Source organism: Aethalodelphis obliquidens, unplaced genomic scaffold (genome assembly GCF_003676395.1).
Source record: "Aethalodelphis obliquidens isolate GAN/ISIS:26980383/991018 unplaced genomic scaffold, ASM367639v1 scaffold20, whole genome shotgun sequence".
Taxonomy (NCBI): domain Eukaryota; kingdom Metazoa; phylum Chordata; class Mammalia; order Artiodactyla; family Delphinidae; genus Aethalodelphis; species Aethalodelphis obliquidens.
The window spans coordinates 17,394,283-17,421,142 of record NW_020837964.1 but is presented as its reverse complement, the minus strand read 5'-3'; the positions used below and the strand labels follow the sequence as shown (position 1 = coordinate 17,421,142).

General features: G+C 45.8%; 2 protein-coding genes across 8 annotated transcripts in view; both read left to right on the top strand.

Annotated features, from left to right (window-relative positions):
• SNTB2 (syntrophin beta 2) overlaps window positions 1-10,931 on the top strand; it is a 102,217-nt gene extending 91,286 nt beyond the window's left edge. The window contains exons 6-8 of one of the 4 annotated variants that reach the window (XR_003435444.1): window positions 1,856-2,040; window positions 3,827-4,125; window positions 6,526-10,931. Coding sequence is in view for 2 of the 4 variants with exons in the window: in XM_027119444.1 (XP_026975245.1) it covers window positions 1,856-2,040; window positions 3,827-3,919 (278 nt within the window). In the remaining 2 variants the exon portion in view is untranslated. Of the gene's footprint in view, window positions 1-1,855; window positions 2,041-3,826 lie in introns of all 4 variants that reach the window. The other 3 variants (XR_003435445.1, XM_027119444.1, XM_027119445.1) reach the window with 3 other exon arrangements.
• Window positions 10,932-15,543: 4,612 nt separating this feature from the next.
• VPS4A (vacuolar protein sorting 4 homolog A) lies at window positions 15,544-26,360 on the top strand. 4 transcript variants are annotated; one of them, XM_027119446.1, is made up of 12 exons: window positions 15,550-15,711; window positions 19,173-19,284; window positions 19,385-19,532; window positions 20,829-20,890; window positions 20,988-21,107; window positions 21,720-21,876; window positions 22,453-22,601; window positions 22,965-23,046; window positions 23,267-23,486; window positions 24,878-25,018; window positions 25,504-25,633; window positions 25,948-26,360. In XM_027119446.1, the coding sequence occupies exons 1-11, from the start codon at window positions 15,691-15,693 to the stop codon at window positions 25,603-25,605; spliced, it is 1,314 nt and encodes a 437-aa protein (XP_026975247.1). In that variant the 5' UTR covers window positions 15,550-15,690; the 3' UTR covers window positions 25,606-25,633; window positions 25,948-26,360. The 4 variants fall into 4 exon arrangements, with proteins under 4 accessions (XP_026975248.1, XP_026975247.1, XP_026975249.1 ...); XM_027119448.1 differs by having other exon boundaries at window positions 15,555-15,711; window positions 20,832-20,890; XM_027119447.1 differs by having other exon boundaries at window positions 15,544-15,711; window positions 25,504-26,360.
• The last annotated feature ends 500 nt before the right edge of the window (window positions 26,361-26,860 follow it).

Below are 26,860 nucleotides of genomic sequence, written 5' to 3'. Positions count from 1 at the left end.
CCCCCCCACCCCCACCGCCCCCATTAAAATCAGAGTCAGAGGCTTATTTCTCTTTGGTTCATTACTCCTGAGACCCTCTGAGGGTGAGGCAATCACATTGCCTCAACTGTTTTATTACTATTCAGGGAGAAGCCATTTAACTAAGACTATTAGGCACAACATTTTTATGGCCAGTTCATATTCTCATTCAAAATTATCTGGTATTATAAGTTTCGACAAACTGAGTTCTAAACCTAAACATACTCAGTATGACCTTTACTTCTCCTTTTCAAGGTTGAGGTAATCTTAAACAGTATTCTGTTTTTTTTAAAGTAACACACACAGACACTGACATTTGCTGTCCTTTCCTTTCCTTTCCTTCCCTCCTGAGGGGAAACAATCCTAAGCAGAACATTTAAGAAATCTCTTATACAAAAAGCTTGTTGAGGATTAATGGCTTGCCTTTGATGGCCAGATCTCGCTCCACTAGGGACACACCTGCAGGCAGAAATCCTCCCCTGCCTGCACTGGACCTTCTCCAGCCAGTGCTGTAAGGACTTGGGTGGACCTCATTCTTTGAGCATTTCTTTTCTAGACTAGAACTGACCCGTCTCTTCTCATCAGACCTCAATACCCTACTAAGTTATAGCTTCAGGGATACTAATAGAACAAAATTCTCTTGAAAACTGTACCCTGGTTGCCTTGATTGGGATCTTTTTGTTCTCCTTCCAAACCCCTCAGCCAGTCATTTAGAGATTATTGCATTAGATTACTTCCACAGGTAGTTAATTTTATCCATGTCCCCCCCAAGTAGGTTCCTTTTCTGAAGGTAATTAATATTCAAAGTTCACTGTTCAAAACTCTCCTATTCGAGTAGTGCTGAAAAGGGACACTGCCAATATTTGTTATTCCTTTGCCTTATTTCTTGAACATGCCAGCTGCCTTGACTAATTGAGTGTTTTTCGTGTCCAGCGCAAGGATACATTGGTCTGAGTATGAGGACTTGCTTGTTTGGGAGCCATTCTTCCTGTTCACAGTGACCAAGCCTCACTCAACTCTGGTCCTTTAGGTGATTGTAAACTCAGCTCTCAGAGGACTATGTTAATTCCCATGTCGCAGAGGGCCTTTCACTTGTAGCCTCTGTACTGACAACAAAACTGCTCAAGTGTTAGTGAAACAGGGACTTCACCAGTCTTGACAGAAGACATTTGCCTGTCTTGATGATCGTTTTTTTTGGTCCCATCAATTCAGATATATCTTCTGAATTTTATCTTTGATAGGACTGACAGTGTGACTTCTCAAATACCAACCAATCCATGTTACTACCCTGAAAGGTGCTGTTTCTCCTTTGGTTGTTCCTCCTTCTTGCCCACTTGAAACCTTATTCTTACTTCTCACTACCTATCAAGTGTGACCGTTTTTTAGGGCCTTTCTCAAGTCCATCTCCAGGAAACCTTTCCTTGACTTTGGCCTTATTCAGTTTGGTGTTCAGTCATGTTCTATACCATCTACCTTAAGCAGTTAGGGATTTCATGTCTATGTCTGTCGTTTGTGAGGTGTTGAGAGCAGGGACCATACCTCTTCTTTTCCAGTACCATATACAGCCTACTGTCAGCACAAGTATTCACTTGGTACTCACTGAATTGAACTGAATCAGATCAGATGTCGAGGAAAGTTACGGAAATTCTTCCTCATCTCAAATAAGATGTTGACTTGAGTGACCAAAACAAGACTCACTTCAGGATGTTCCAAATAGGTTAGGTATCACACATTCTCAAGAAGATTCTTTTCCCTTTTTAGAAGTCAGGAGAAGCCTTTATCACTTTCTAACTGAAGTAGTAACTTTATTAATGATGTTTTTTCTTGTCTTCAATAGGCTGCACATTAAATGGCCAAGAGGTAAGACTCACTGTCCACTATGAAAGTGGGTTCACTATCTCCAGGGAAAATGGAGGTTCCAGCAGCATATTGTACCGCTACCCCTTCGAAAGGCTGAAAATGTCTGCTGATGATGGCATCAGAAATCTGTATCTGGATTTTGGTGGTCCTGAGGGAGAACTGGTAAGCGTGTTTCTGAAAAACATGTTTATTCTAATAGGTATTCTCTTTCTTCCTATTGCTTCTTACCTCTTCTATAGAAAATTATGGGCTTACAGACTGATATTCCATTTGGAGCCAAGAAATTCTTCAGTTTTCAAAGATGCATGGGTTTGGTTTTGGGGTTTCACTGGTTTTTTTTCCCACATTAGGAAATCATTCCCTTTTTTAAAAGTTTTGTTTGAATTTTAGAAAGAAAAAATAAATAGCCATTTTAAGAAACAGGCTTTTAACAAATATAAGGTACAAAATACTAAACCTGGCAAACTTTAATAAATGAATTCTATCCATTGATATTATCAGCAATTTGTTGGGATAAGAGTTAAAAGTAATAAAGTGACAGTTGCTACAGAAATTCTGCTGATCAGAAAAAAAAGATATGGAGATATGTACATACAGCCATCATATTTTTTTTTTTTTTTTTTTTTTTTTTTTGCGGTACACTGGCCTCTCACTGTTGTGGCCTCTCCCGTTGCGCAAAACAGGCTCCGGACGCACAGGCTCAGCGGCCATGGCTCATGGGCCCAGCCGCTCTGCGGCATGTGGGATCTTCCCGGACCGGGGCACCAACCCGTGTCCCCTGCATCGGCAGACGGACTCTCAACCACTGCCCCACCAGGGAAGCCCGCCATCATCTTTTTTGACTTCCTTGTCCTTTAAAGGAAATATCAACAGGAATTCATGAGTCCCCTTGGAGAACTAGAGAAGTGTGTCAAGTGTACTTTAGAAATCAGAAATCATGATAAAGAAGTCAAAGTCATGCCTTTTCTCTCTTATCAGTATTGAGCCAGTAGTTCAAGTCTTGTCTTATACGTGAAATCTTATGTCCATTGACACAGTCACGATAGGTGTAAATTTGAAAAACAGAATCTTGAAATTTTAGAACTGAAACAGATCTTAGGGATAATGAAGTTCAAACTCCAAATGAGAAAACTGTGGCTAGAAATCTTATTTTATTTTATTTTTATTTATTTATTTATTTTTTTTGCGGTACGCGGGCCTCTCACTGTTGCGGCCTCTTCCGTTGCGGAGCACAGGCTCTGGACGCGCAGGCTCAGCGGCCATGGCTCACGGTCCTAGGCGCTCCGCAGCATGTGGGATCTTCCCGGACTGGGGCACGAACCCGTGTCCCCTGCATTGGCAGGCAGACTCTCAACCACTGCGCCACCAGGGAAGCCCTAGAAATCTTATTTTAAATGATGAACCTTTAGGAAACTATGGATAGCCATGGACTTCAAAAGCCTGTTCATCTGATGTCAGCTGTCCAAATTAGAGACCTGTGCTTAGAAAGGTATAACTAGCCCTCCCAACTAGCTTCAAGGGTTGTCATTCCCACCACAAACCGATAAGGGGTATCAAAAATCATACACATAGATGGTCACACTTCAGCTGAATTTACTGTGATTCCCCCTGGGAAATATACTTACAGTCAGTGGTTTCCATATAGGATATTCCTCTTTCCTTTACATCTTCCTACGTGGCATGGTGAAATCTAGTACACCACCAATAGTGTCCTAATTGTGGATGTGAAATTTCACACTGGTGTTTAATTTTGACATAGAATAACCTTACTTCAGAGTACACTTCCATTTGCGGCTCTAAGTTCCGAAGAGTTGCCATAAATCTGGCACATCCATTATCCAAGTTCTTTTTAAAAAGTATAACATCATGTCCAAATTTGTTTATTTTGCATGTTTGTTTATTAAAGCATCTGTATATAGCAGTGATAATTAATGTCCTTTCTCCACAGACCATGGACCTGCACTCCTGTCCGAAGCCGATAGTATTTGTGTTGCACACATTCTTGTCGGCCAAAGTCACTCGCATGGGACTACTTGTATGAGCAGCAAAAAAATCAGTAAAGAGCCTTGAATGTCACAAGAAGTATTTCCACCTCAAAAAAAAAAAAAAGCACAAAAAGAAAGCTCTTTGCTCTCTCCTCCAGCACAGTGCCTTGACAAGGACCTACAAATCACTGCTGAACTGTAACCATGTTTAAAGAAGAGCTTGCCTTTTTCAAACTACCTTGCCAGAAATTCTAGGACTCTAGTAAGCTGCAAAATAAGGCTGTTGATTTATTGTCTAGTTTCCTAATGTGGTTTCTAAGTAATTAGGTTTATTTCCCTTGATAAGAAGGGTGGCTCATTCTTTTTCTTTTTGGACATAATCAAACATCTAATAGTTTCTTTTTTTTTCTTTTTCTTCTTCTTCCAATAGAATTTGTTTCAGGCTTAGCCTTGATCTTTTGCTTAGGACAGCTATCTCTAACCAGGTGCTAGTTTGCAGCAGCCCGTGCTTCTTGGTCACTCCATATAGTTTATACATTTTGTTGGATTTTACTGTCTTCACTTACTCGTTCTACCCTAGGAAGTCCTTGAATTGCATCACCAAAGGGTTCTTCATCTGTCATGGCTCTCCCTGCATCCCACCCTGGCCATCACTTCCCACTGCATCACAAGCTTTGCCACTCATAAGTGCTAACTTTAAGACTTAGAACTTGCAAGATTTGATTTACCTTGCCTTCCACTCCCTTTCTAGTAGTGACCAACTTGAAAAACAAGTTGGAAACCACTGCTTTGAAAGAAAAGTTTTGCTTGTTTTAGGATTTTCTGATTTTATCTTTTGTAGGAGCCAGGGGATAAGATTTATTTTAAAAGAAAATCCTCATTTTAGCCTAAGCCATTTTTTATTGCTTACCAAATGTGCCTTTGGTTAGGGTTAGTGGAGCTTTATTAGTTTGAATGACTGGATATCACTGCCATTCCAGGGAGATCATCTATCTAATATTGAAGAATAATTTTTGCGGTGGGTTTCCTTAGTGCGGTATCTTTTTTAGTTGGCAGATCTCTTTAAGGAAGACAAATCCTGGAGAGCCAGCTTGTTGAAAGAGTACACTTTGTCAGTGAAGCCAGCTTGCTCTTTAGCACAAACATCATGGCACATTGCTTTGAGCTGTGTGAGCCCATGCAGGATCCTGGCCCTGGCCCTCTCCCTCTGTGGCAACAGAGTGGCATCCGTCAGCAACTCTAATTCAGTGCTGGCTCAGTGATGCATCCTACAATGGGCAGGGTGATGAGACCATGGAACAGCTACCTGGGCTTTGCTAAGCGTTGTCAGATATCATCATTAGGACATAGCAGCAGTAAGATTGCTGATTTTGTGGTACTGGAGAACTCAGCTGCTTTTTCCTAATTATGAAGGAGTATGTATCTGAAAACATTTAAAATAGTATAATAGCTATACAAAATGTCAAGGTTAGCACAGTCCCCAGATCTGAAAGAAAAGGTAACACTGACTTTGATGTTCTCTCTGCTCTCTGAAGAAAGTTCTAGGAATAGTTCTCATTTACTAGAGTTATCAGGAATGCCATAAGAGGACGTGAGCACTATGGAGGGTGGAGAAGGGTAGCAGTCCAAAGATGAAAAAGAAAAAAAAACCCAAAAACCCACAAATGTACTATTTGCAAAGCAAGAGCTATTTGGTTTGAGTGCAGACTGACCTATAGGTGGGACATAAAAAAGAGCATACTCATGAGCAGAGAGAGTTCTAGTTGGACATTGTAACCTCATTGTCTTCCCTCTGCCCCATAAATGAGTTCTTCCCCCAGCTCCAGTCCCCAAAGTCTGATCTACTTAAAACTGGAAATTGAAATCTAGACTAGAATATATCTTTTAAGAGCTTTTTTATGTTTTGAAAATTCATAAATCTAAGTTTGGTTCCATCTGGCATACGTTTGCAAATCAGAGAAGAAAGAATCTTGAAGATCCAGCTATGGTTTCTGGAAGCAGAATTTCAACACACAATACCCTCAGATAAGGGAGCTTAGACACTTTTGGCAGTGAGAGTATTATTAATCTGAGAAGTCGAACAATGCAGTCACAGACTTTTGCAGCAAAGCCATTTGGTGAGGTTTTCTGTGTTAGTATGAAAGGCTAAGCCACTGAGAATATTTTCTGGGAGAACTTCTGAGCCACGCTGCTCATTCCTTCTATGAAAAAGATCTGTTAAAAGGTATGATTAAAATGTGGGCAGGAGAGGTAAGCATTGTGTGCATTTCGGCTCATTTTGCTCAAGCTTTAGCTGTCATAGCACCAAGATCCATAGGTTTCTAGTATCTTTTGAGTCTTGATGTGAAATGAAAGTGTATGGAGGGTTTCCTTTGACCACTAGCGCCCCAAGAGCAAGAGCCCTTCAGCTGCTTGTTTAACATACTTCAGCAGCTTTCCAATCATGGGTGACCAGGTTGTTCTTTAATTGTGTTTGTGGGATTTTCAAACCACAAATGAAGTGCTTTTTATGAATGGGACAGCCTTGATAAATAGGTATTTTGTATTAAGATGCCAGAATGTGGCAAATTATTTTCAAGTGATAACTGAAGAGGGGCATTTTTGATATTTCACATCTTTTATAGAACAGCTGACTTTTCACTTCTTTTTCATTTTGAAATAGGAAAATTGTTGAGAATGTGGTGGGCTTCCATGTGTAGAGTGGAAAGGAGCTGCATAGTAGTGCCCCCTCATTCCGATGGACACTCCTCGTGCCCTCGGGAACCGGGGCTTAGACGTCTTCTCCACATTCCACACAGACGCCTATGAGCAGCCAATTGGTGTGTGAAAATTCTTCCTCCTCATTCTCTAAAACGTCTCCGCTCCCTCTCCCCCCGGAAAAAAAAAAAAAAAAAAAAAAAGGAAGAAAAGGCTCAATTATACTTTTTCTGGAAAAGGTGAGTCCTTTCCTGAAGTCTTCAAACAAATCTTACCTGGAAATTAGTATCTAATATTTTATATGAAGAAATACTTTAATGTATGTTTATACAGTATTTATTAGGTAGTTGTAACTATAAACTCAGCTACCTAGTAGAGTTTCAGATTAAATATTGGGACATGTACAGGAATCAAAAATACTACTTTAAATGGCATTCATCTATTTTAAAGCCATGTTTTAGCACTTTTTAGGCTAGCTAAAGTCTGATAGTGCTTGTTTTTATCATCTGTACTCTCACAAAGTTTGTTATTGACAATTATTGCATGCAGGAGGGATCAAATTATTTATTATATTTTTATAAGTGGAAAAATCACTCTAACCAACAAATGATTAAAGTTGTTACTGATTATTTTCTTAATTCATCATCCTAACAGAATGGTAACAAAGCTTTTTTCAGCCGATTAAATGCACTTAGCTAATAAACCAAAATTTACTCTTTAAAAAAAATTTAAACTGTGTGGAATCTGGACAAGACTATGTTTCTCCTAGAAAAAACACATTTCATTGTAAATGGTTTTGATGGATAAAAGTATGTCCACTTTTGAGAAAAGGTTATAATGGATTTTTTTAATTTTGAGAGAACCTCCAGGTCTCCTTGTTTAATTTATATCCATATTTTTAATTCAAATTATCATGTAAGCTGCTATGCAAAATCTATTAAAAGCCCTACTTACTCAAAGAGTTAAACATATTTGAAGCTTTCAGGGAAGACCTGTAGACTTAAGCACTTTCTCTGCTTATTTTGTATCTTAGACACTTATGCTGAATTATGTTCTTATTATTTTCACTGGTTATAAGCTATTGATTGTACATAATATTTAAACCATCCAAATATCTAGCATACATTTTCATGTCGCTGCCATCCACTGTTGACGCCATGAATGAAATGGCTGGTTAGAAAGCCAAAGGTCGTTTTCTTTCAATATCCAATGAAGTAAAATGCTGGATCTCTTTGGTCTCAAAGCATATTGAGATCTGCATATCTGTGTAAGGAAAAGAGACTTCTTTGGGATTCTGCTTAAACTTTAAGTTGAATTTGATTATAGTCATATTCATTTGTTTTATATATCTCTATCAGGTATATTACGTGCCAGGTGGTATTATATCCTACCTTGAGATTGGAAATCTCTTTCATTTAAATTTGAATTCTTATTGTGGCTTTTTTTTTTTCTCCATTAGATCAAAGTAGAGGACTCTGACATCTGCTACCATTCTCTCTGTGTCCCTATTTTAATTTTTTGATAATCTACAATTATTTTGTTATATATACTGTCTTTAAAAACTGACAGCAGCAGTCCCCCAACCCCTGCCCCCCTTTTTAAGCTATATATTTCACTGTGCTGGGCATAGAGACACTCAATAAATGTGTGATGACAGACAATTCTAAAATAATTATGCTGTGTATCAGGATTATGTGTTTTGAGCAATATAGCTATTCCTATGGTATAAGGATATTCAGTGAAATTTATTTTATACTAGTAATAGACTACTTAAGTGGTTGATTTGAAACCCTTTCTCTAAAGCACACACATACACAAATCTAGCAGATCAGTGATAATTTCAAGTTAAAGTAAGGTACAATTAATAGACAATAGAACACGTCTCTTTTTGACACTAGTTAAACTGCCAACTGGAAGAATGGTTGTTGTGTATTAACTTGAAAAATATTTTAACAAGATTTCTTCTTTTATAAACTTGATAAACGTGAGCTTAATTTCTTGTCACCTCTATTCTTCCTTTCCATTTTAGGTGACTGAACCAAAGCATATTCTGGTTTTAAAAGTGAATCTACATTTGATATAATGCATAAATATGCTGTTTGTAAATGATTGCTTGCTCTCCAATGAACATTTGATTGTAGTCAACAAAAATCTACCAAATGAACTGTAATCCTTGAATTGCCACAAAATAGATTAGTTGAAACTAAAAGGATATAACAGAGAAATGATACTTCATTTTATTGTAAGATTAGGTATTGTGGTAGATTTCTAACTTCTGAGTCCTGTAAGTACTTTACTCAGTTTTGTAATAATCTTACCTCCCTGCCATTGACACAAATGCAAAAGTTTTTGAGTCCCTCTTTATCCTAGTCACATGTACACCTTTGGAACCTGATTATCACCTCTTCCAAAGTGATAGAAGTCTCTTATGAATAGACAAAAGGTTCTTTGGGACCCTAGAGAAATTTTTGAAACTGCAAACCTAATTAATGATATATTAATTCATGGATTCTTTCATCTAATAAGCATTTATTAATGTACAGTTCTGCACAGGCACTCTGAAAGGTCCAAAAGAAAGTTCCTGCCCTCAAGTAGCACATAATCCATTACTTCTCAATCACACCATGCCATCTATTTATCAGTCAGAGGTTAAGTAATTAACCACCTCATATTTTTACCAAAGCATATCTGCAGTTCTGCTTATCTGGCAAATTGGAAAATATTTAAAAGGATGCTCAGTCTTTGATCCATGCTAGCATGAAAGAACTCCAAGCACATTTTAGTAGGTTGGTCTTTTCATCATGCATCATTTTTTAATTCAAAATCAGGCTTTAGTTTGTGAAGGAGACTAGTGTAGAATATCCTTAGTAAGATAAATTACAACAACGACAAAAAGTTAGCTCTGTTGCCCAAAGTGGATCAATGAGAAAGTCTTTTTAAAGAAAAGTTTCTTTTAACTGTAAAGAGAAAAGATAAATGTATATTTCATCTACCCACTTTATAGATTGTGCTGACCCAGTCATTTTCACATTTGCAGCCTTTAAACGTCTCATTTGCTGAAAGTCCTTACATGTGGTAGATGGACTGTTGCTCCATTTGAGAGATCAAAATAATGAAGATATTTAAAACTTAGGAAAATTCCACTTATTCTAGAACACTCAGACATTCAAACTCAGTAGAAAGGGCACCTAAAAAAAAATAAGAGCAGTTGTGTGAATTTTTCCATATTTTCCTTCAGTAACAGTCCCTTTCCATCTAGCTTGCCTTCCATCTATCACTAGAGGCAGCCTTTCAGGCAACATCCTTTGTCATGCCCAGAAAGGCCCTGAGAGGTCAGTGATTGGAATGGCTTAGGGAACACAGTCTCATGGGCTCCTTCCCCTTGGTTTTCAGCGTCCTGGAGTTGTGCACACAAATTAGGTCATGCCTTCAATGTCTTGGTCTTTACTTTAAACCTGCCCTTTGACAATCAGGTGCTAATGATTGTATACTATTGGAACCAGCACATAAGTATTGTCATGTTAAGTGTCTGTTCCTCCTAGGTTGGAAGAAGTGCTTTCCTTCTATCTCAGTCCTGTTCAGGTGGGTGTCAGTTACATTTTTTCACCTCTGTTTTGTGAATTAACAGAATTTGGAGGAGGAGAAATGATCTAAACTAAGTTTTGGGTTTGGCACGATCATCAATCTTGATGATACTCTTCACACCTTAAAGCAAACCTGCCCTATCATAAGAACCAATTTCTGATTGTTTTTCTCTAGTTAGGACTCCAGTGTTATGTTTACAGTCTGTTGGATGGATTCAGCGTGATAAGACCTGGGTGCCCAAAGAATCTGTTTCCCTTGTGGTACCAGACCCAAGGTCCTTTAGAAAATAATGTGGCAAACCACTACCTATAAAGGCCTGTTTTGGCTAATCTGTGCAAACTTCTATTATACCCTCTTGTATGTATTCTGTCCTACGCAACTCTCATTTTTTCAAGTATTAAGACTTAGAAAGCTAGGATGACACTTCTACAAAGAATTAGAAGTATGTGATAATCTGGTGTTTTCCTTCCTTTTGGAACCCTGTATTTAAACAAGACTTCTTTTTAAGTGTTGTTTAAAATTTAGGTCTCAAGTCTTCTGGCATCACCAGACTACCAAATCAAAACCCATGGCATAAAACAGGGCAGTATTTGTGTTCGTAATAATAAGCTTTATGTGTACTGTGTAAGTATAATGCATAGACAACACTTTCCCTTGAGTTGCACATCAACATAGAGCATTGTACATTACAATGAAATTTGCAACTTAAGGGTATTATATATATAAATACATATATACCTTTGTAACCTTTATACTGTAAATAAAAGAACTGCTTTTAGACTTGTATTTTTTTTTTCATTTTTTAATGTTAAAATAGTTTCAAACTTAAACAGGAAAGGTTTAAGAACAGTACAAAGAACTCCTACATCCGTGTCACCCAAATTTCCCAGTTGTTAACATTTTACCACATTTGTTCCATTACCTTCTCTTGTCTTTTTCTGCCATGATGCTCATCACCCTTAAATTCTCTAGTGTGTACTTTACAAACACAAGGACATTCTCCTGTACTGCCACCCTACAGCCCTCCCAATCAGGAAGTCAACTTTGGTACAACACTACCACCCATCCACAGACCCCATTTAAGTGCTCCAATCGTCCCAACAATGTCTCCTTTTCCCTTATGGCACAGGATCCTATCCAGTATCACATGTGTTTGGTTGTCACATCTTAGCCTCTTCTGGTGCCATTTTTAAACAGATTTAGGACAACTCCAAACTCTTAAAAACTTAGTTTCGGTTGTAGTTCTACCACTGGCCATCTGTGTGATGGGAGCTTAATCACTGGATCAATCTGAGCTTTATCAAACCTTGAGTCACACAGAGGAGGGGCAAGTGAGAGATGGTTTCTCAAGAATCATGTTTGGAGATCACTGCTCCATTTATTTCAGTATCAGTCACTTTGTGTGATCTCTCAGCAGAATTTTGCCCTGGCCCTACCTCTCCAAAATGTTACTCATCTGAACCTTGTTTTTTATAAATTTATTTATTTTATTTATTTATTTTTGGCTGTGTTGGGTATTCGTTGCTGCACGCGGGCTTTCTCTAGTTGCAGCGAGCGGGGGCTACTCTTCGTTGTGGTGCATGGACTTCTCATTGCGGTGGCTTCTCTTGTTGCATTCTCTTGTCCATTCACTTGTTGGAGCATGGACTCTAGGCACGTGGGCTTCCGTAGTTGTGGCTCGCGGGCTCTAGAGCGCAGGCTCAGTAGTTGTGGTGCACGGGCTTAGTTGCTCCGCGGCATGTGGGATCTTCCTGGACCAAGGCTCAAACCCGTGTCTCCTGCATTGGCAGGCGGATTCTTAACCACTGCGCCACCAGGGAAGCCCTGAACCTTGCTTTTATTCCTCCTCCTCCACACTGTTCATGCCCCCAACCAAGAAGCTTCTTAACAAATTGCTCAGAACCTACTGCTTGGCATGAGCCCTAGAATGCTGGAGTTTGTATAGTCTGATTTTATGAGGTTGTATTGGCTAAGGAGAGTTGATTCACTGGTCCAAGCTTGGGTTTACAACAAGTGCCACATCCTCAGCATCAACAGAACCTAATATAGAAAAGTGCTGTGCAAGAAAGAACAAATGGGCAGCCACTATGGAGAACAGTGTGGAGGTTCCTTAAAAAACTTATAGATAAATTTACCATGAGATCCAGCAATTCCACTCCTGGGCACATATGCGGAAAAGATAAAAACTCTAATTCAAAAAGATACATGCACCCCAGTGTTCATAGCAGCACTATTTACAATAGCCAAGACATGGAAGCAACCTAAATGTCCATCGACAGAGGAATGGATAAAGATGTGGTACATATATACAACAGAATATTACTCAGCCATAAGAAAGAATGACATAATGCCATTTGCAGTAAAATGGATGGACCTAGAGATTATCATACTAAGCGAAGTAAGTCAGAAAGAGAGACAGATATATGATACCACTTATATGTGGAATCTAAAAAAATGATACTAATGAATGTATTTACAAAAGAGAAATAGAGTTAGACATAGAAAACAAACGGTTACCAAAGGGGAAGGGGGGGCAATAAATTAGGAGTTTTGGATTAATAGATACACACTACTATATATAAAATAGATAAACAACAAAGACCTACTGCATAGCACAGGGAACTATATTCAGTATCTTGTAATAACCTATAATGGAAAAGAATCTGAAAAAAAATATATATATATATCTGAATCACTTTGCTGTACACCTGAAACTATCACAACATTGTAAATCAACTACTTAAAAATAAAAAGAGCAAATGGAATTGGGCATTTGCAAGTCAATGACTTTCTCCTTAAAATGTGGGAGCTGAGTTCTGCTCTAGTGAAAAAGAACATGAAGTTATTGATCTGATTCAGAATCAAGCCTAAACGTGCTCCATGTGCCAGCCCACAAATAACTTAGATTTAGTGCCTTTATTCCCCCTTTCCTTCCTTCATTCACACCTCCACCCCAGCAATGGCAACACCACTGCAGAACTGAGGTGTCCTCAGAGCCTGTTTTCAAGCTAGCATCCTAGAAGAAAGTCAACGACCAGTGATCCAGTGGGATGGGGAGGAGTTCTGGTTTCCCATCGGAAGGACAGAAGTTCCTCTAGGAGGCGGGGCTTCCTCCCGGAAGCTCTGCCTTGTAAAGCAGTCAGCGTCTGGACAGCAGGCTCACGCAAGACAAGCTAAGCAAGAGGTCAGAGCAGAGTAGGCAGAACAAAGGGAAGATGAACACAGCCAGTGGAACTCAACCCCGCCAGCCCTTGCTATGGGCTGAACTGTATCCCACCAAAATTCATACATTGAGCCCTACCCTCAGCGCCTCAGAATGTATTTGGAAATAGAGCCTTTAAAGAGGTGATCCAGTTAAAATGATCCCATTAAGATGGACCCTAATCCAATCTGACTGGTATCCTTATAAGAAGAGGAAATGTGAAAAAGAGATACCATGGCTCATGTGAACAAAGACTCTCTGAGGACACAGCAAAAGCGTGGCCATGTGCAAGCCTAGAAAAGAGGCCTCAGAAGAAACCAACCAACCCTGCTAGCACCTTGATCTTGAACTTCTAGCCTACAGAACTGTGAGAAAATATATTTCTATTGTTTAAGCCACCCTGTGGTATCTTGTTATGGCAGCCTTAGCAGGCTAATACAAACTTCTCTAATTGTAGGGACTTTTCATTTTAATTCTGTCTTCCATCTGGAACAGCCTATCAAGTAAGTGGAGTTAATATGTTCTCAGTTTCTCTGTTTCATGCTTATCCACCCGTTAGGTCCCTTTCTTTTGTTTGCTTATTAATTCTTTAGTTAATTATTAGTTCTTCCAGCAGATATTGAGTATCTGTCTTGTGCCAGGCCCCTGGAAAAGCCCCAGCCCTGTGCTCTCAATGATGCAAAAGCATAGTGACTATAACATAACATCATTGGTGCCAGACATCAAATGAAAGCCTCTCCACTCAGCCATCAGTGTCTAAATGAGCAGTGTTTCAGGGTAGAAGCTGAGAAGCCATGATTTGGAGGGTGTCTGCCTCCTCATCTCACCCAGACTCCTCAAAGGCCTTGTCCTGCCACTCCTGCCATTATCCTGACTCCAGTGTCCACAGGGATGCTCAGCACCGGGCCTTTTGGTTCCTTGAACTCCCCGTGTGTGATGATGGCCCCTTTCGCTCCATGTCACCCATCCTCCAGCTCCCATGGTAGCCCCTCGACTGTGTTATACCTGAAACAGAGCCATTTCCAAAATTAAAAACTGAAGCATCCCTCTCCAGTGTGTTCCCACTGTGACTATCCTTCAATCTTTGGAGTCCTCAATTAGTCCACTGACACTTTTACTTTCTCCCTATTCACTTCCCACCTTACCTGGCTCTGATTCCATTGTAGTACCACACTCACCAAACCTGTGAATTCCCCTGATGCTCTATCTTCAAGGCAGCCTCATGGATGAACCCGCACTCGAGCAGCCGAGTACCGGGGAGAAAAATCCAAAACAAATTGTCATCTCTATACATTTATGGAAGTTGCCACCCTTTACCAGGTTTGCCCTTAACACAGTTCACTTGAAATGATTTCAAACCATCCTTACTCTCCTCACACCCCAGGCCTTCTACCTTCTCTCCCTCTCTCTCAGCAGATTCTCTTTCCTTCTAATTCACCAAGAAAACAGAGTCCATCCAAAGGTACTCTCCTAACTTCTTGTTACCTTCTGGCCAGCCTAGGTAGGCAACTATCTTCTCTGCTTCCACTGTAATGTCTGCAGCCAATCCACCCACCTAGGCTTTGGTCCTATTTCCGTTGGCTAGCTTTCTTTACTAGATCCTTCCTATTGGTTTTTTTAAACATGCTGAACTCAATGAATGTGAACAACCAATCTGTTCTGCCTAAGTTCACCTGGGTAGAGCCCCTAGCTTTGGAGGCCTAAGAAAATCACTTTCCTAAGGAGAGAAGTAGTATAAAGCAAAACAGAATGGGCTTCAGACAGCGCCACCGGCCTCATAATAACCCGTTACCAGGGACTGAGCCCCAGTGTGGGGTACACTGTTTACATTAGCTAGCTCATTCATTTTCTCCGAAAGGCAGACAAGGTAGATACTAATTATTATTATACCCTATTAAACATCAGGAACCCAAAGCTCTGGGAAGTCAGGCTTATTGTGCGAGTAAAAACTGCCCTATAGGTGCTGTTTTATTCAAAGTGGGATCCAGGACTTGAGGATTCCATTCTCCTCTGCTTCTGGCCCCGCCCCCTCGGGCCCCCAGTCCCGCCCCACCCCCGACACGCCCCTTGCCCCGTCCGGGCCCTAGTCCCACAGCCACGGCGGGGAGCGGCGCCTGCAGTGCCGGTCGTGACCGCCGGGGGGCAGCCGCGCGGCTCGGGCCCGACCGCTCTGCGCCGCGCTACTCGCTCGCCCTCAGACTCCGCTCCCCTACGAGCGGCTACCCTGCCCGTGCCCAGCGCCGACCCGCCGCGCTCCCCGCGCCGAACCAGCTCCTCGGCTCTCGGGGCCGGACCGAGGCTGCAAGCAGCGCCGCGGGGTGTGGGGCGGACCCAGGAGATGAAATGACAACGTCAACCCTCCAGGTACCTCGGCGCGGCGCGGCCCGGCCCGGCTTGAGGAGGCCGAAGGAGGCGCGGCGGGGCCTGCGAGCGGGCAGGCGGGCGGCCTCCTCGGAGCCCCGGCCTCGCGCCCCCGCCCCGTTGCCCTGTCGTCGCCTCCGCCCGTTTCTCTTTTCTCGCGCTCGGAGCCGAGGGTCGCCTCTCGTCCAGAACGCCCGGCTCCCTCGGCCGTGCAGAGCCCCGAGGCCGCTACATGTAGCCGGCGCCCCGGGACTGCCCTGGGGATCAGCCTCACCCGGGCCTCACAAGCGACACCCGGGAAGCTTGGGCCCGCGGTCGGGCCGCTGGCTTCCCCTCCTCCTCCTCCTGCTTCCCTTCGAACAAACCCCCGCTCCTTCCACGGTCTCCGATTTCCTCTTCTCGGCCAAAGACCCTTCATTCATTCCTTAGATCGCGTCGGGTGGTGCTGGGGTGGCGCCACCTGGATGCATGACTGACCCATCCTCCAGGTGCTGCCGGCATTTGCTGGGCCGGAAAACAGAAACTGTTTTGCCTCAGACCTGAGCTTGAATCTCGGCTCTGCCACTCACTAGCATGTGACCTTGGGCGCTCGTTAGCTGATCTTGGAATCTCGGGTTTTCCGTCAGTAAAGTGGGGTAATACCCTGTATAGGGTTGTTGTGATAGTGGTTCTAGATTGAGTAGGTCAGGTAAAGCATTCTTAACACAGTGTCGGTTACATACTAAGTGCTCATTAAGTGATGACAGACACAGTGCTTGGGAGAGTTAGGCAAGAGGTCATGGAAGAAGAGGCATTTGGCTGGGTGGTCAAGGGATGGGGGGGGCATGCAGGTACCTGGAGGTGGAGGAGGGATGGTTACTCCAGGTGGACAAAAAGAGAGGAACAGAGGCGTGGAATACAGTGGGGTACTAAGCCAGGAATTTGCTGGAGTCCAAAGCCAAGCCCCACCATCCACCAGCAGAAGCTGTTGTCACACGGGTCGACAGACATGGCCTGCAGATCTCACCTGCCCAGTTTTTATTGGGCTTGTGAGATAAGAATGTTTTTTCCTTTTTTTAGAAGAACAGCTTTATTAAGATATAACTCACATGCCATACAATTCACCTATTTAAAGTGTGCAGTTCAGTCCTTTTAGTATATTCATAGTTGTGCAACCATCACCACAATCACTTTTAGAACACTTTCATCACCCCCCTGATCCCTCTATTCCCCCTAACCCTAGGCAAACACTAATCTACTCTCTGTCCCTATGCATTTCCGTATTCCGGGCATTTCATATAAATGGAATTATATAATATGTGGTCCAGTGTGACTGGCTTCATTCACTTAACATCGTGTCCTAGGTTTTTACGTTTTTGTTTTTTTTTTTTTTGCGGTACGCGGGCCTCTCACTGTTGTGGCCTCTCCCGCTGCGGAGCACAGGTTCCGGATGCGCAGGCTCAGCGGCCATGGCTCACGGGTCCAGCTGCTCCGCGGCATGTGGGATCCTCCCGGACCGGGGCACGAACCCGCATACCCTGCATCGGCAGGCGGACTCCCAACCACTGCGCCACCAGGGAAACCCGGTTTTTACGTTTTTAAGTGTCTGAAAAAAGGGATATTTCATGATATGTGAAAATCATGAAATTCAAATTTCAGTATCTATAAATAAAGTTTTATTGGAACACATCTCTGCTCATTTGTTTACATATTGTCTGTGGCTGCTTTGGGGCTACAAAGGCAGAGTTGAGTAGTTGCAACAGAGATTGTATGGCAGGAAAGTCTAAAATATTTACATTCTGTTCCTTTACAGAAAGTTTGCCACCTCCTCTGTTAGCACATCTTTGTTACCCTTTTCTTCCATCCTCATCCTTTGGCACACCTGTTACTAGAGATTCAGCAGGGCTGGTAGTTTTATTTGTCACCTTTCCATGCTGTTATGCAAAACTGTTCGTCTCCAAGTTGCAGCTCAGTCCTCTTGTATGTGAAAAACTCTTTATGGTTGCCAGAACAACCGAATATACTCTGAGGTGCAATAATTAATAGAGTATCTAGAAGGAGGGAGGGGATGGGCCTGCCTTGCCATGTGAGAGGCAGAGCATACCTCGAGTATCGTTCTGAACCCCCCTTTCAAAATGACAGACCCAAGCAAAGTGTATAGAGTGGAAAAGTCCAAGGAACTGGGGGTGTGTGTTCTGGAAACTAGAAGCCACTGGTGATGGGGGCACCCCTTTCATGTCTATCTGGAGGAAGGGCCTCGTGGAGGAGAGTAGACACGTGAAGCTTGTGGTTAAACTAATTATGCAGGAAGGTTCAGGGTGCCTAGCCATTATCTATTTCTAAGTATTGTAGGGAGCTGAAGCTTGAAAACAGTAGCCAACACTCACCTTTCCTCATCTCTTCAACCTGGTGAGTTTGTTTTACATCAGCCTGGCGTAATCTATCCCAGTCTGTTTGTTCTGTAGCACTCCCTGTGTCTTTCTGAGACTTCTTATTTTCAGATGAGAAAGGGCTGCACAGATGCCCAGGCCCTGCCAAGAGCTGGTCAGGAGGCTTATTGTTCACTGTGGACGGAACTGTGTGTATACAGTGGGTTCTGCCTGCCTGGTGTCTAGTGCTGTATCAGCCTGCAGAGGATAATTCTGGTAGTGCTTCCCAGGTTGGTAAAGCTGTGGTTTCTAAAACTGGATATGTAGTCGGGGGGCAGCTGCCTGAAAGATCCAGCATGCTTTAAGTTCAGGGCAGAGTACAGGCCTACAGGGTTTAAAGGTTTACAGAGGCTCTCACAGAGTTCTTAGGAGGTTCCAGAGGATCGCTCCCCTCCACTGGCAGCTCATATATGCCTCTGGAGTAAGCACACACTTTTCTTCCTGGATCTACTGGTGTATTGAATCACACGTCTAAGCATCCCTTCCCTAGGTCTCAACTTTAGGGAAACTATCTTCTCTTTTCAGCCTAGAGAAGTGAGTTGGGGCAGTAGAAAGAAGCAGAGATCCCTTTAAGTCCATCTCATAAAACTCTTGGGTCGATGGAGGACTTTCCTAGCTGGCTGGCTCCTCTCTGGCCCATGAGGTCAAGGACGGTTTCTGGCCTCCATGCTGAACCACACAGCAATCAGTTGGTTCTGAGGTTTGCCCTGTTGCAGGCTCTCAGTCCAGGTCTATTTCTCTTTCCCCCAAAGCTGTGAAATAGAAAGTGAACTCTCCCTTTGAGCCCTAACCTGAGGTACATGATCAGGCTTCTGCTTGACTGAGAAGGAGGTTGCTTTTAACTGTATGAGTGTATTGTGAAAAGGAACGGCTGTCTTTTAAAGCTTCCTTTCAGGGCCTTTCTAGTTGATGTTGGACAAGTAGGCCAACATAAAGGTCTGTGACTGACAGAGTCCCGGGCCTGGCAATATCTCTTAACAGTGTATTCCTGCTGCCTGGAACCCAGGGGCTTTCTGGATCTCTTGGGAAGCACTGGGTTATGTTTTGCCTTTCCAGAAAGCCATTGATCTGGTGACAAAAGCCACAGAAGAGGATAAAGCCAAGAACTACGAGGAGGCCCTCCGGCTCTACCAGCATGCCGTGGAGTATTTCCTGCATGCTATCAAATGTGAGTCCCACGTGGGGTCCTCCCCAGCCGCAGAGCCCCTGCGAGAGGAGGGCGGGCACACGGGGGCTCGCAGGGGCCCCTACGTAGTTCCTCTTTGCAGATGAGGCACACAGCGACAAAGCCAAGGAGAGCATTCGAGCCAAGTGCATGCAGTACCTAGACCGGGCAGAGAAGCTGAAGGATTATTTACGAAATAAAGAGAAGCATGGCAAGAAGCCAGTCAAAGAGAACCAGAGCGAGAGCAAGGGGTGAGTACGGAGGAGCGGAGGACCTGGTGGGGACCAGAGCCCCCACGAACAGGTGTCTGTTTCCTGTGTCACCGTCGTCTTGGTGCTGATGCTGCTGTGGACTTTCCTGGCACCTTCCTTTTAGGAAATTCTGTTCATAATAGTGATAATGCCTGCAGCTGCCTTCGTCAGGCACTTTACAGGAAACTTCCACTTATCAATACATCATCTCATTGGATCTGTATGGAAAAGCTGTGGGCAAGGTGGGGAGCCAGACTCTGAGGATCTAGCCCAGCTCTGCCACTTCCTAGCCGTGTGACCTTGGACAAGTGCCATGACCCTCCTGGGCCTGCACGTTCCTCATCTGTAGGAGGAGGAAGGTAGTGGGACTTCCCTCCTAGTGTTGCTCTGAGGAGCAAATGAGACGATGCGGGTAAGGCCTTGAGAAGAGGGCTTGGCGCGCAGTAAGGATCGAATAAATGTCAGCTGCTGTTATTCTCATCTTCATCTGACAGATATGGCAGCAGACTCAGAGAGGTTCAGGGATGGCCACAGAGCTGGTACTTGATGGAGTCTGGACCTACACCCGGGGCCTCTGTTTCTGACTTTAAAGCCATGTTCCCTCTACAGCCTGTCACCTCCCATCTGTGTTTTGAGCACAAAGGCCAGTGGTGTCCTGGAGGTGAGGGGAGGGTGCCCAGCTGGGGAGTAGGAGAGAGGAAGGTGGTGTGTCAGCTGCCTCCCCAGAGTGGGAGGCCCTGCTCCTGGACGGAGAGGACACGCCTGTGCTTAGACTCCTGGACAGAGAGGACACGCCTGTGCCCAGAGTGCGAGACACACTGAGGTAGGGGCAGGAGGGCAAGCACCTTCAGGAGGGCTGGAAGAGTTTTAAGGATGGCAAGTTACTTATGTCCGAATAGGGATTGGCCCTGGAGGCACAGCCACTTGCTGTCCTGTTTTGAGTCCCTATGAAAGGCCAGTAACAGCTCCAAGTGCTTGCCTGGCTGCTCTTGAAGTCCAGCCAAAGCACAGGTCCCTCACCAGCCTGCTAGAGAGGACACATGCCGCGATTCTTATGCCCTTGATGAAGAAGCGAGGGTGGGTTATGAGAGTGTTTCCTGGAGGATCCAGAGGGGAGTGCTGATGATATGTGGCCCCGACATCCCCGAGGTGCCTGTCTGTGGGTCTCTCACCACTGTTGAGCAGGGAAAGCATCTTTTTAGCACCAGGCTGGCAGCCAGAGCCTGGCCTTGCTCTGAGAGCCCCCTTGCCAACTGCCTCTTGCTCCAGCCTGTCATCTTCTGTCTCCTTTCCCAGCAGCGATAGTGACAGTGAAGGGGATAATCCAGAGAAAAAGAAATTGCAAGAACAGCTGATGGGTAAGAGGCTTGAGGCCTGTGGTGATGGGAGGGGGACATGGCAAGGAGCCCCTGGTGAGTTGGGCTCCAGGTCGAAGGCTCTGCCCTCATCTTGCAGGTGCTGTCGTGATGGAGAAGCCCAACATTCGGTGGAATGACGTGGCCGGGCTGGAGGGGGCCAAGGAGGCCCTCAAAGAAGCTGTCATTTTGCCAATTAAATTCCCACACTTGTTCACAGGTAAGAGTTGAGCCACTTTAGGCCCAGATGCAAAAATATCAGGCTTCTGGGAATTCCCTGGCGGTCCAGTGGTTAGGACTCTGCGCTGTCACTGCTGTGGTCTCGGGTCAGTCCCTGGTCGGGGAACTAACATCCCGCAAGCCGCGTGGCGTGGCCAAAAAAAAAAAAGAAAAATCAGGCTTCTGAGGCCACCAGCTGAGGGCCCCCATTATGAAGGTGTCCAGGTGGCAGATGGTGACTTGGCTCCCTTTTGCCCTTAGCAGGCAAGGACCCAGGGCCTGCTCATCACGGTCATCTACTCCTTGGCTTCTCTTCAGTGTCAGAAACACTTCTGTGGCTAGAACTTTGACCTGACCATCTCAGTGGTAGGCAGGGTTAGGAACCAGTGCCAGCCAGTGTCACTTTGCCAGGTCCTGGGGGTCATGAGCCAGGGCTAGGATCAAGCCCTCAGCAGGTGATTTAGTTCCCTTTGCTCCTTTGCTCCTAGAGCAAAGTTGTCATGTAGAACTTTTCATTTCTGCCTGTGTTTACCATGACTGAGGCCCCTCTGCTTTTTTCTGTTCCCTTTCCCCAGTCAGGAAGAAGCTTACTTCAGTTCATTCTTTCTCGTAGGCAAGCGTACCCCTTGGCGGGGAATACTGCTCTTCGGACCCCCTGGCACAGGGAAATCCTACCTGGCCAAAGCAGTGGCAACGGAGGCCAACAACTCTACCTTCTTCTCTGTGTCCTCCTCAGACTTGATGTCTAAGTGGTTGGGGGAGAGTGAGAAGTAAGTCAGCCGCCAGGCTCCACTCTCCTGGCAGCCCTGGAAGCTGCTCGTGGTCCAGCTTCCCTGCCCTTGGAATCACCTCCCAGAGGAGCCGCTGTGGATGGCCAGGAAGAGTAGCTGGGAGAGGGGTATCTTGCTAGCTCGTCAGGTGGGACACGGTCCTCACAGAGCCAACGGAGACTGGAAGGGAACTTGGGAGCCATAAGTCCTCATGAAGGGAAGGGAAAGGCGCTCACAGTAACTGGGTTTCAGCTGAGTGTTCTCTGTTGGGGACTTTATACAGTTAACTTATTCCCCACACCGGCTCCCATTTTGCAGATGATCAAACTGAGGCGGAGAGGAAGGGAAGTGACTTGTGCTCAGACCAGAGCTAATGAACGGGGCTGCCAGGATTTGGAGTTGTTGCCAAGGCTTGCTCTTCCTCTCAGTGCAGTGCTGCCAGAGGATCTGTTACCACTATTTTTTCTGTCGTCTCAGCCTCTCCAAGGGAAGGGCAAGAGGAGAGGTGGTGCCTGGGACCCCGGCTGGGCATGTGTGCAGGTGTCTGGATCCCAACCCTGTGTCTCACCCTCACAGGCTAGTCAAGAACCTGTTTGAGCTGGCCAGGCAGCACAAGCCCTCCATCATCTTCATTGACGAGGTGGATTCGCTCTGCGGATCCCGCAACGAAAATGAGAGTGAGGCCGCCCGAAGGATCAAAACGGAGTTCCTGGTCCAGATGCAGGGTGTGTGCCAGTCCTGGGTCCCCTCCCTGGTTCTCGTCCCCCGCTAAAGCCAGCCTAGGGCGTCATTATTTAGCTGTGGCTGGACCTGACTGTCCTTTCAGTGGAGGGGATATCAGAGAAGCAATTCTTAGCTCCTTCTCATTGAGGAGAGGTTACTGCAGCCTTGGCTGGCCACCTCTCCGCCCCTCCCAAGGCAGGCAGGGCTGTAGGGCTCTTCACCCAACTAAAGCCAGCCAGGTTCCTGACGGTGGTGTCACAGGGACAGCTCCAGTTCAGGACGCAAAGTCCCTGAGGTCCTTCCCACAGGTTCTGACTGATCCTTGCAGGTGTTGAGTTGGCGTCTGTGTTTCCCTTTCTCCACAGGGGTGGGGAATAACAATGATGGGACTCTGGTACTTGGTGCCACAAACATCCCGTGGGTTTTGGATTCAGCCATTAGAAGGAGGTGAGTGTTCCCCAGTAGGAGCCAGGGCCCAAGATCTGTCTCCAGCCGTGGTCAACCTGCTGCTGGCAGCAGGGGGTGCAGCCTGACCCCGTTTCTCTGGCGGCTTCTCCGTGTCTGCAGAGCCCTTAGTGAAGCCGGCTTCTGGAGGGCCCCCCGAGCCTCTCCATTGAGACCATCCCGCCATCCACTCTCAAGTCGTGCCATGTGCTTGTTTCTCTAGGTTTGAAAAGCGAATTTATATCCCATTGCCGGAGGAGGCTGCCCGTGCCCAGATGTTCCGGTTGCATCTGGGGAGCACTCCTCACAACCTCACAGACGCCAACATCCACGAGCTGGCCCGGAAGACGGAAGGCTACTCGGGCGCAGACATCAGCATCATCGTGCGGGATTCCCTCATGCAGCCCGTGAGGAAAGTACAGTCAGCGACACACTTCAAAAAGGTGAGTGGGCCAGCAAGGAATTGCTTAGAAAGTGTCACAGGAAAGGGGATATTGGCTTTCTGGCTGCTTGGGTGACACATTTTGGGTCTCCTGGGGAGCCAAGGGTAAGTGCATGGTGAGCTCTCTGACTCCAGGGGCTGGGGTTACACCTGCTTCCACCTCCCCTGCAGTTCTGGCTGGAGGGCGACCATCTCAGATTGTGTGATGCTAGAGGACAGGGCACCGTGACTGTCACCTCTGCCACCCCTGCAGTCAGCACTGTGCTGATGCGCATGGTAGACCCTGCTGCATGTCTGAAAGCAGTGGGTGCAAAATCACACACCATGAAGAAGAACTCCATTCACGCAGCAGATGTTTGTCAGGTGTCGCCGAGGGTCCTGCTGTGTGCCTGGCACTGTTCTAGGTGTTGGGGAGACACTTGTGACCACAGCAGACAAAAATCCCTGCCCTAGGGCTTCCCTGGTGGCACAGTGGTTGAGAATCTGCCTGCTAATGCAGGGGACACGGGTTCGAGCCCTGGTCTGGGAGGATCCCACATGCCACGGAGCAACTAGGCCCGTGAGCCACAACTACTGAGCCTGCGCGTCTGGAGCCTGTGCTCCGCAACAAGAGAGGCCGCGACAGTGAGAGGCCCGCGCACCGCGATGAAGAGTGGCCCCCGCTCGCCACAACTAGAGAAAGCCCTCGCACAGAAACGAAGACCCAACACAACAAAAATTAATTAATTAATTAATTAACTCCTACCCCCAACATCTTCTTTAAAAAAAAAAAAAAAATCCCTGCCCTACAAGAGCCTCGTTTCTAGTGGGGGAGACAGACAACAAACAAAATAAAGACTCATTTCTTAGAGGGTAATGAGGGGAAGACGGAGCCAGGGAGGGAGGTCTGGTGTTTTTGAGGTTTGGAGGGGGTGTGGGTAGGTTTCACTTTTAAAGGATATGCCACACTGGGTGACACTGAGTCAAGAGTTGAATGACGGGAGGGATTGAGCCTTGGGGGTATTTGGGGAGATGTTGCCAATGGAGCACGCAGCCTTCGGTTGGAAAAACATTTTGATGTCACTGCACTTGTGGTGAGATTTGATGGAGTTGATGAGGAAGAGGAAGCTTTCTAGGCATTTGGGCCACAGATTGAGATTCCAGAGAATAGTAGCTGGAATAGCATGCTGATCACGAACCTCTGAAATCAGACTTGGAGCCACACTGACTGCCCAGCCCAAGGGTTTGAAGGAGCCCATCAGTCAGATCAGACTGATGATCTAGAAACCCAGGCATTTGTTCATACCATGCTATTACCTTCTGCTCAGGACTCAGAAACCTGAGTCGTCCCGCCCCTTCCCCAAATGCCATGGGGCAACCCCTCCAGCCAGTCAAACTCCTGTTTGGTTTCAGGTCTGTGGCCCTTCCCGCACCAACCCTAGCATTATGATCGACGACCTTCTGACCCCATGCTCACCAGGGGACCCAGGGGCCATGGAAATGACTTGGATGGATGTCCCCGGTGACAAACTCTTAGAGCCTGTGGTTTGCATGGTAAGTGGCCAGCTGGGAGAGAGGACTACACAGAGCTTGTTTTGTACACAGAAGGAACCAGTAAATGTCTGTCAGCACAGTTTGATTTGGTGCAGTTGCATAGGCAGCCTCTCATCTGACTGTTCTTGGCCTCTCCTTATCCTGGTCTTGCCTGTTCTGTGAGGCAAGTGTTTGCCATTGGGCCTGGTGTGGTGGGCGTGCAGTTGGAAAAGAGCTTCTCACATGAGTTAAGAAATAATGGGAACTTAGATTCTCTCAACCGGAAGTAGGCCATCTGGAAATGACATGAGCTGCCTCAGGAGGGGAGCGTCCCTACCCCAGGAGGCCTTCAGGCAGAAACCAGGCAACGGGAGTTCTGCATTAGGGGCTGGGGCGTGACCTCGGCGGCAGGGCTCTTCCCACCCTGGACTGCATGGGGTTGAGACTAAGGCAGGCTGAGGCCCTGGAGCCCAGCCTCCCTCACCCACAAGCACTTGTCTTTGCAGTCGGACATGCTCCGGTCTTTGGCCACCACTCGGCCCACCGTGAATGCAGATGACCTCCTGAAAGTGAAGAAATTCTCAGAGGACTTTGGACAGGAGAGTTAAAACCTTCTTCACATGCGTGATGGTGAAGGTGGGAGTTGATTGGGGTCAATCCATGGTACTCCCCATGGCAGTGGCCAGACAGGGCTCCAGGGCTTGTCCTAAAGTCACTACAGCATCCCCTCTGCTGTCTGGCCATCAGCTGGGGGAGCAGGAAGGAAGGGCCTCCCCGGCCGCGGAGACGCAGAAGCACATTCGGCAGCCAGTGGAATTCTGGCTCTTCCTGCTTCCTCCTCCTCTTCTGGATGCTCACCACCTCCTTGTCCTGCTCCTCCATGGTTTTTTTTTTAAACCATTTTTTGTTCCCCTAAATTAATGCTGCTTGGATTTTCGTCTTGTTTATAAATAAAGTTAAGATCTGCCTGAAGCGTCAAGGAGCGGAAGCAGCCCGTGCTTCGGGCTTGGTGCGGCAGACCTTCGGAATGGCTGGCCAGAGCCCCGCTGCCCATCCCTTCCAGACCCAAGTTTTGCTCCATGTGAACAGAATGGCTGATGCCCTGGGTCCCCAGCCCTGGCTCTGTCTGTAAAGGCCAAGAGTAAAGCCAAGCCATTCTCTCCCTCCGGGCCCTGTGTCCTCCCTGCAGGAGAAGAGGATGGTTTTTGTGAGCACAAAGCTGTATAGATGAGAACGAGTGAAGGCAGTCAGTCGGGTTTCCCTGCTGCCTTTTCTTCCCTCTGAATGTGAGAACACTGAACCCGGCCACTGCCCCCGGGTCCCTGTCCTGGAAAGGGGCTAATAAATCCTTTTCCTTTCTTGAGCCACCTGAGTGATCTCATCTTTGACTCTTGTCTGAGGCTCTTTGAAGGCCACACTTGCTTCTACTAGAAAGATCCTCTGGGGTCTGCTCCCTTTTCAGTGGAGTAGCAAGTAAACAGGAACGTCACCAGCTGCTGCAGTTTCCGGGCCTGTTCTCCAGTCAGGTTCATGAGGCCTTTCTTCCCCCAAGGCCTCAGAAGTGCGGTGGGGGTGTTTAAGGGACTTGGGTGATTCTTGTTGTTCAGCCTACAGATCAGGGGCTGCAAACTGGGAAGCCTGTGGGCCAGACGTGGCCTGCAGTTGTGCTTTGGTTTGGTCTGCTGCCAACATTTAAAGTCAAGTTGACATAAAAATTTAGACCTCTGGCTTCTGAAACAGTAGTTTAGGAAACGCTAGACCTGAATCCCCATGAGGCAGCCTATCAGCTGCATCTGAGCAGGGCCTTTCTTGTTCATAGGAGGACTGTGTTCTCCAGCTCACGCGTCCCCACCTGGACTGCCT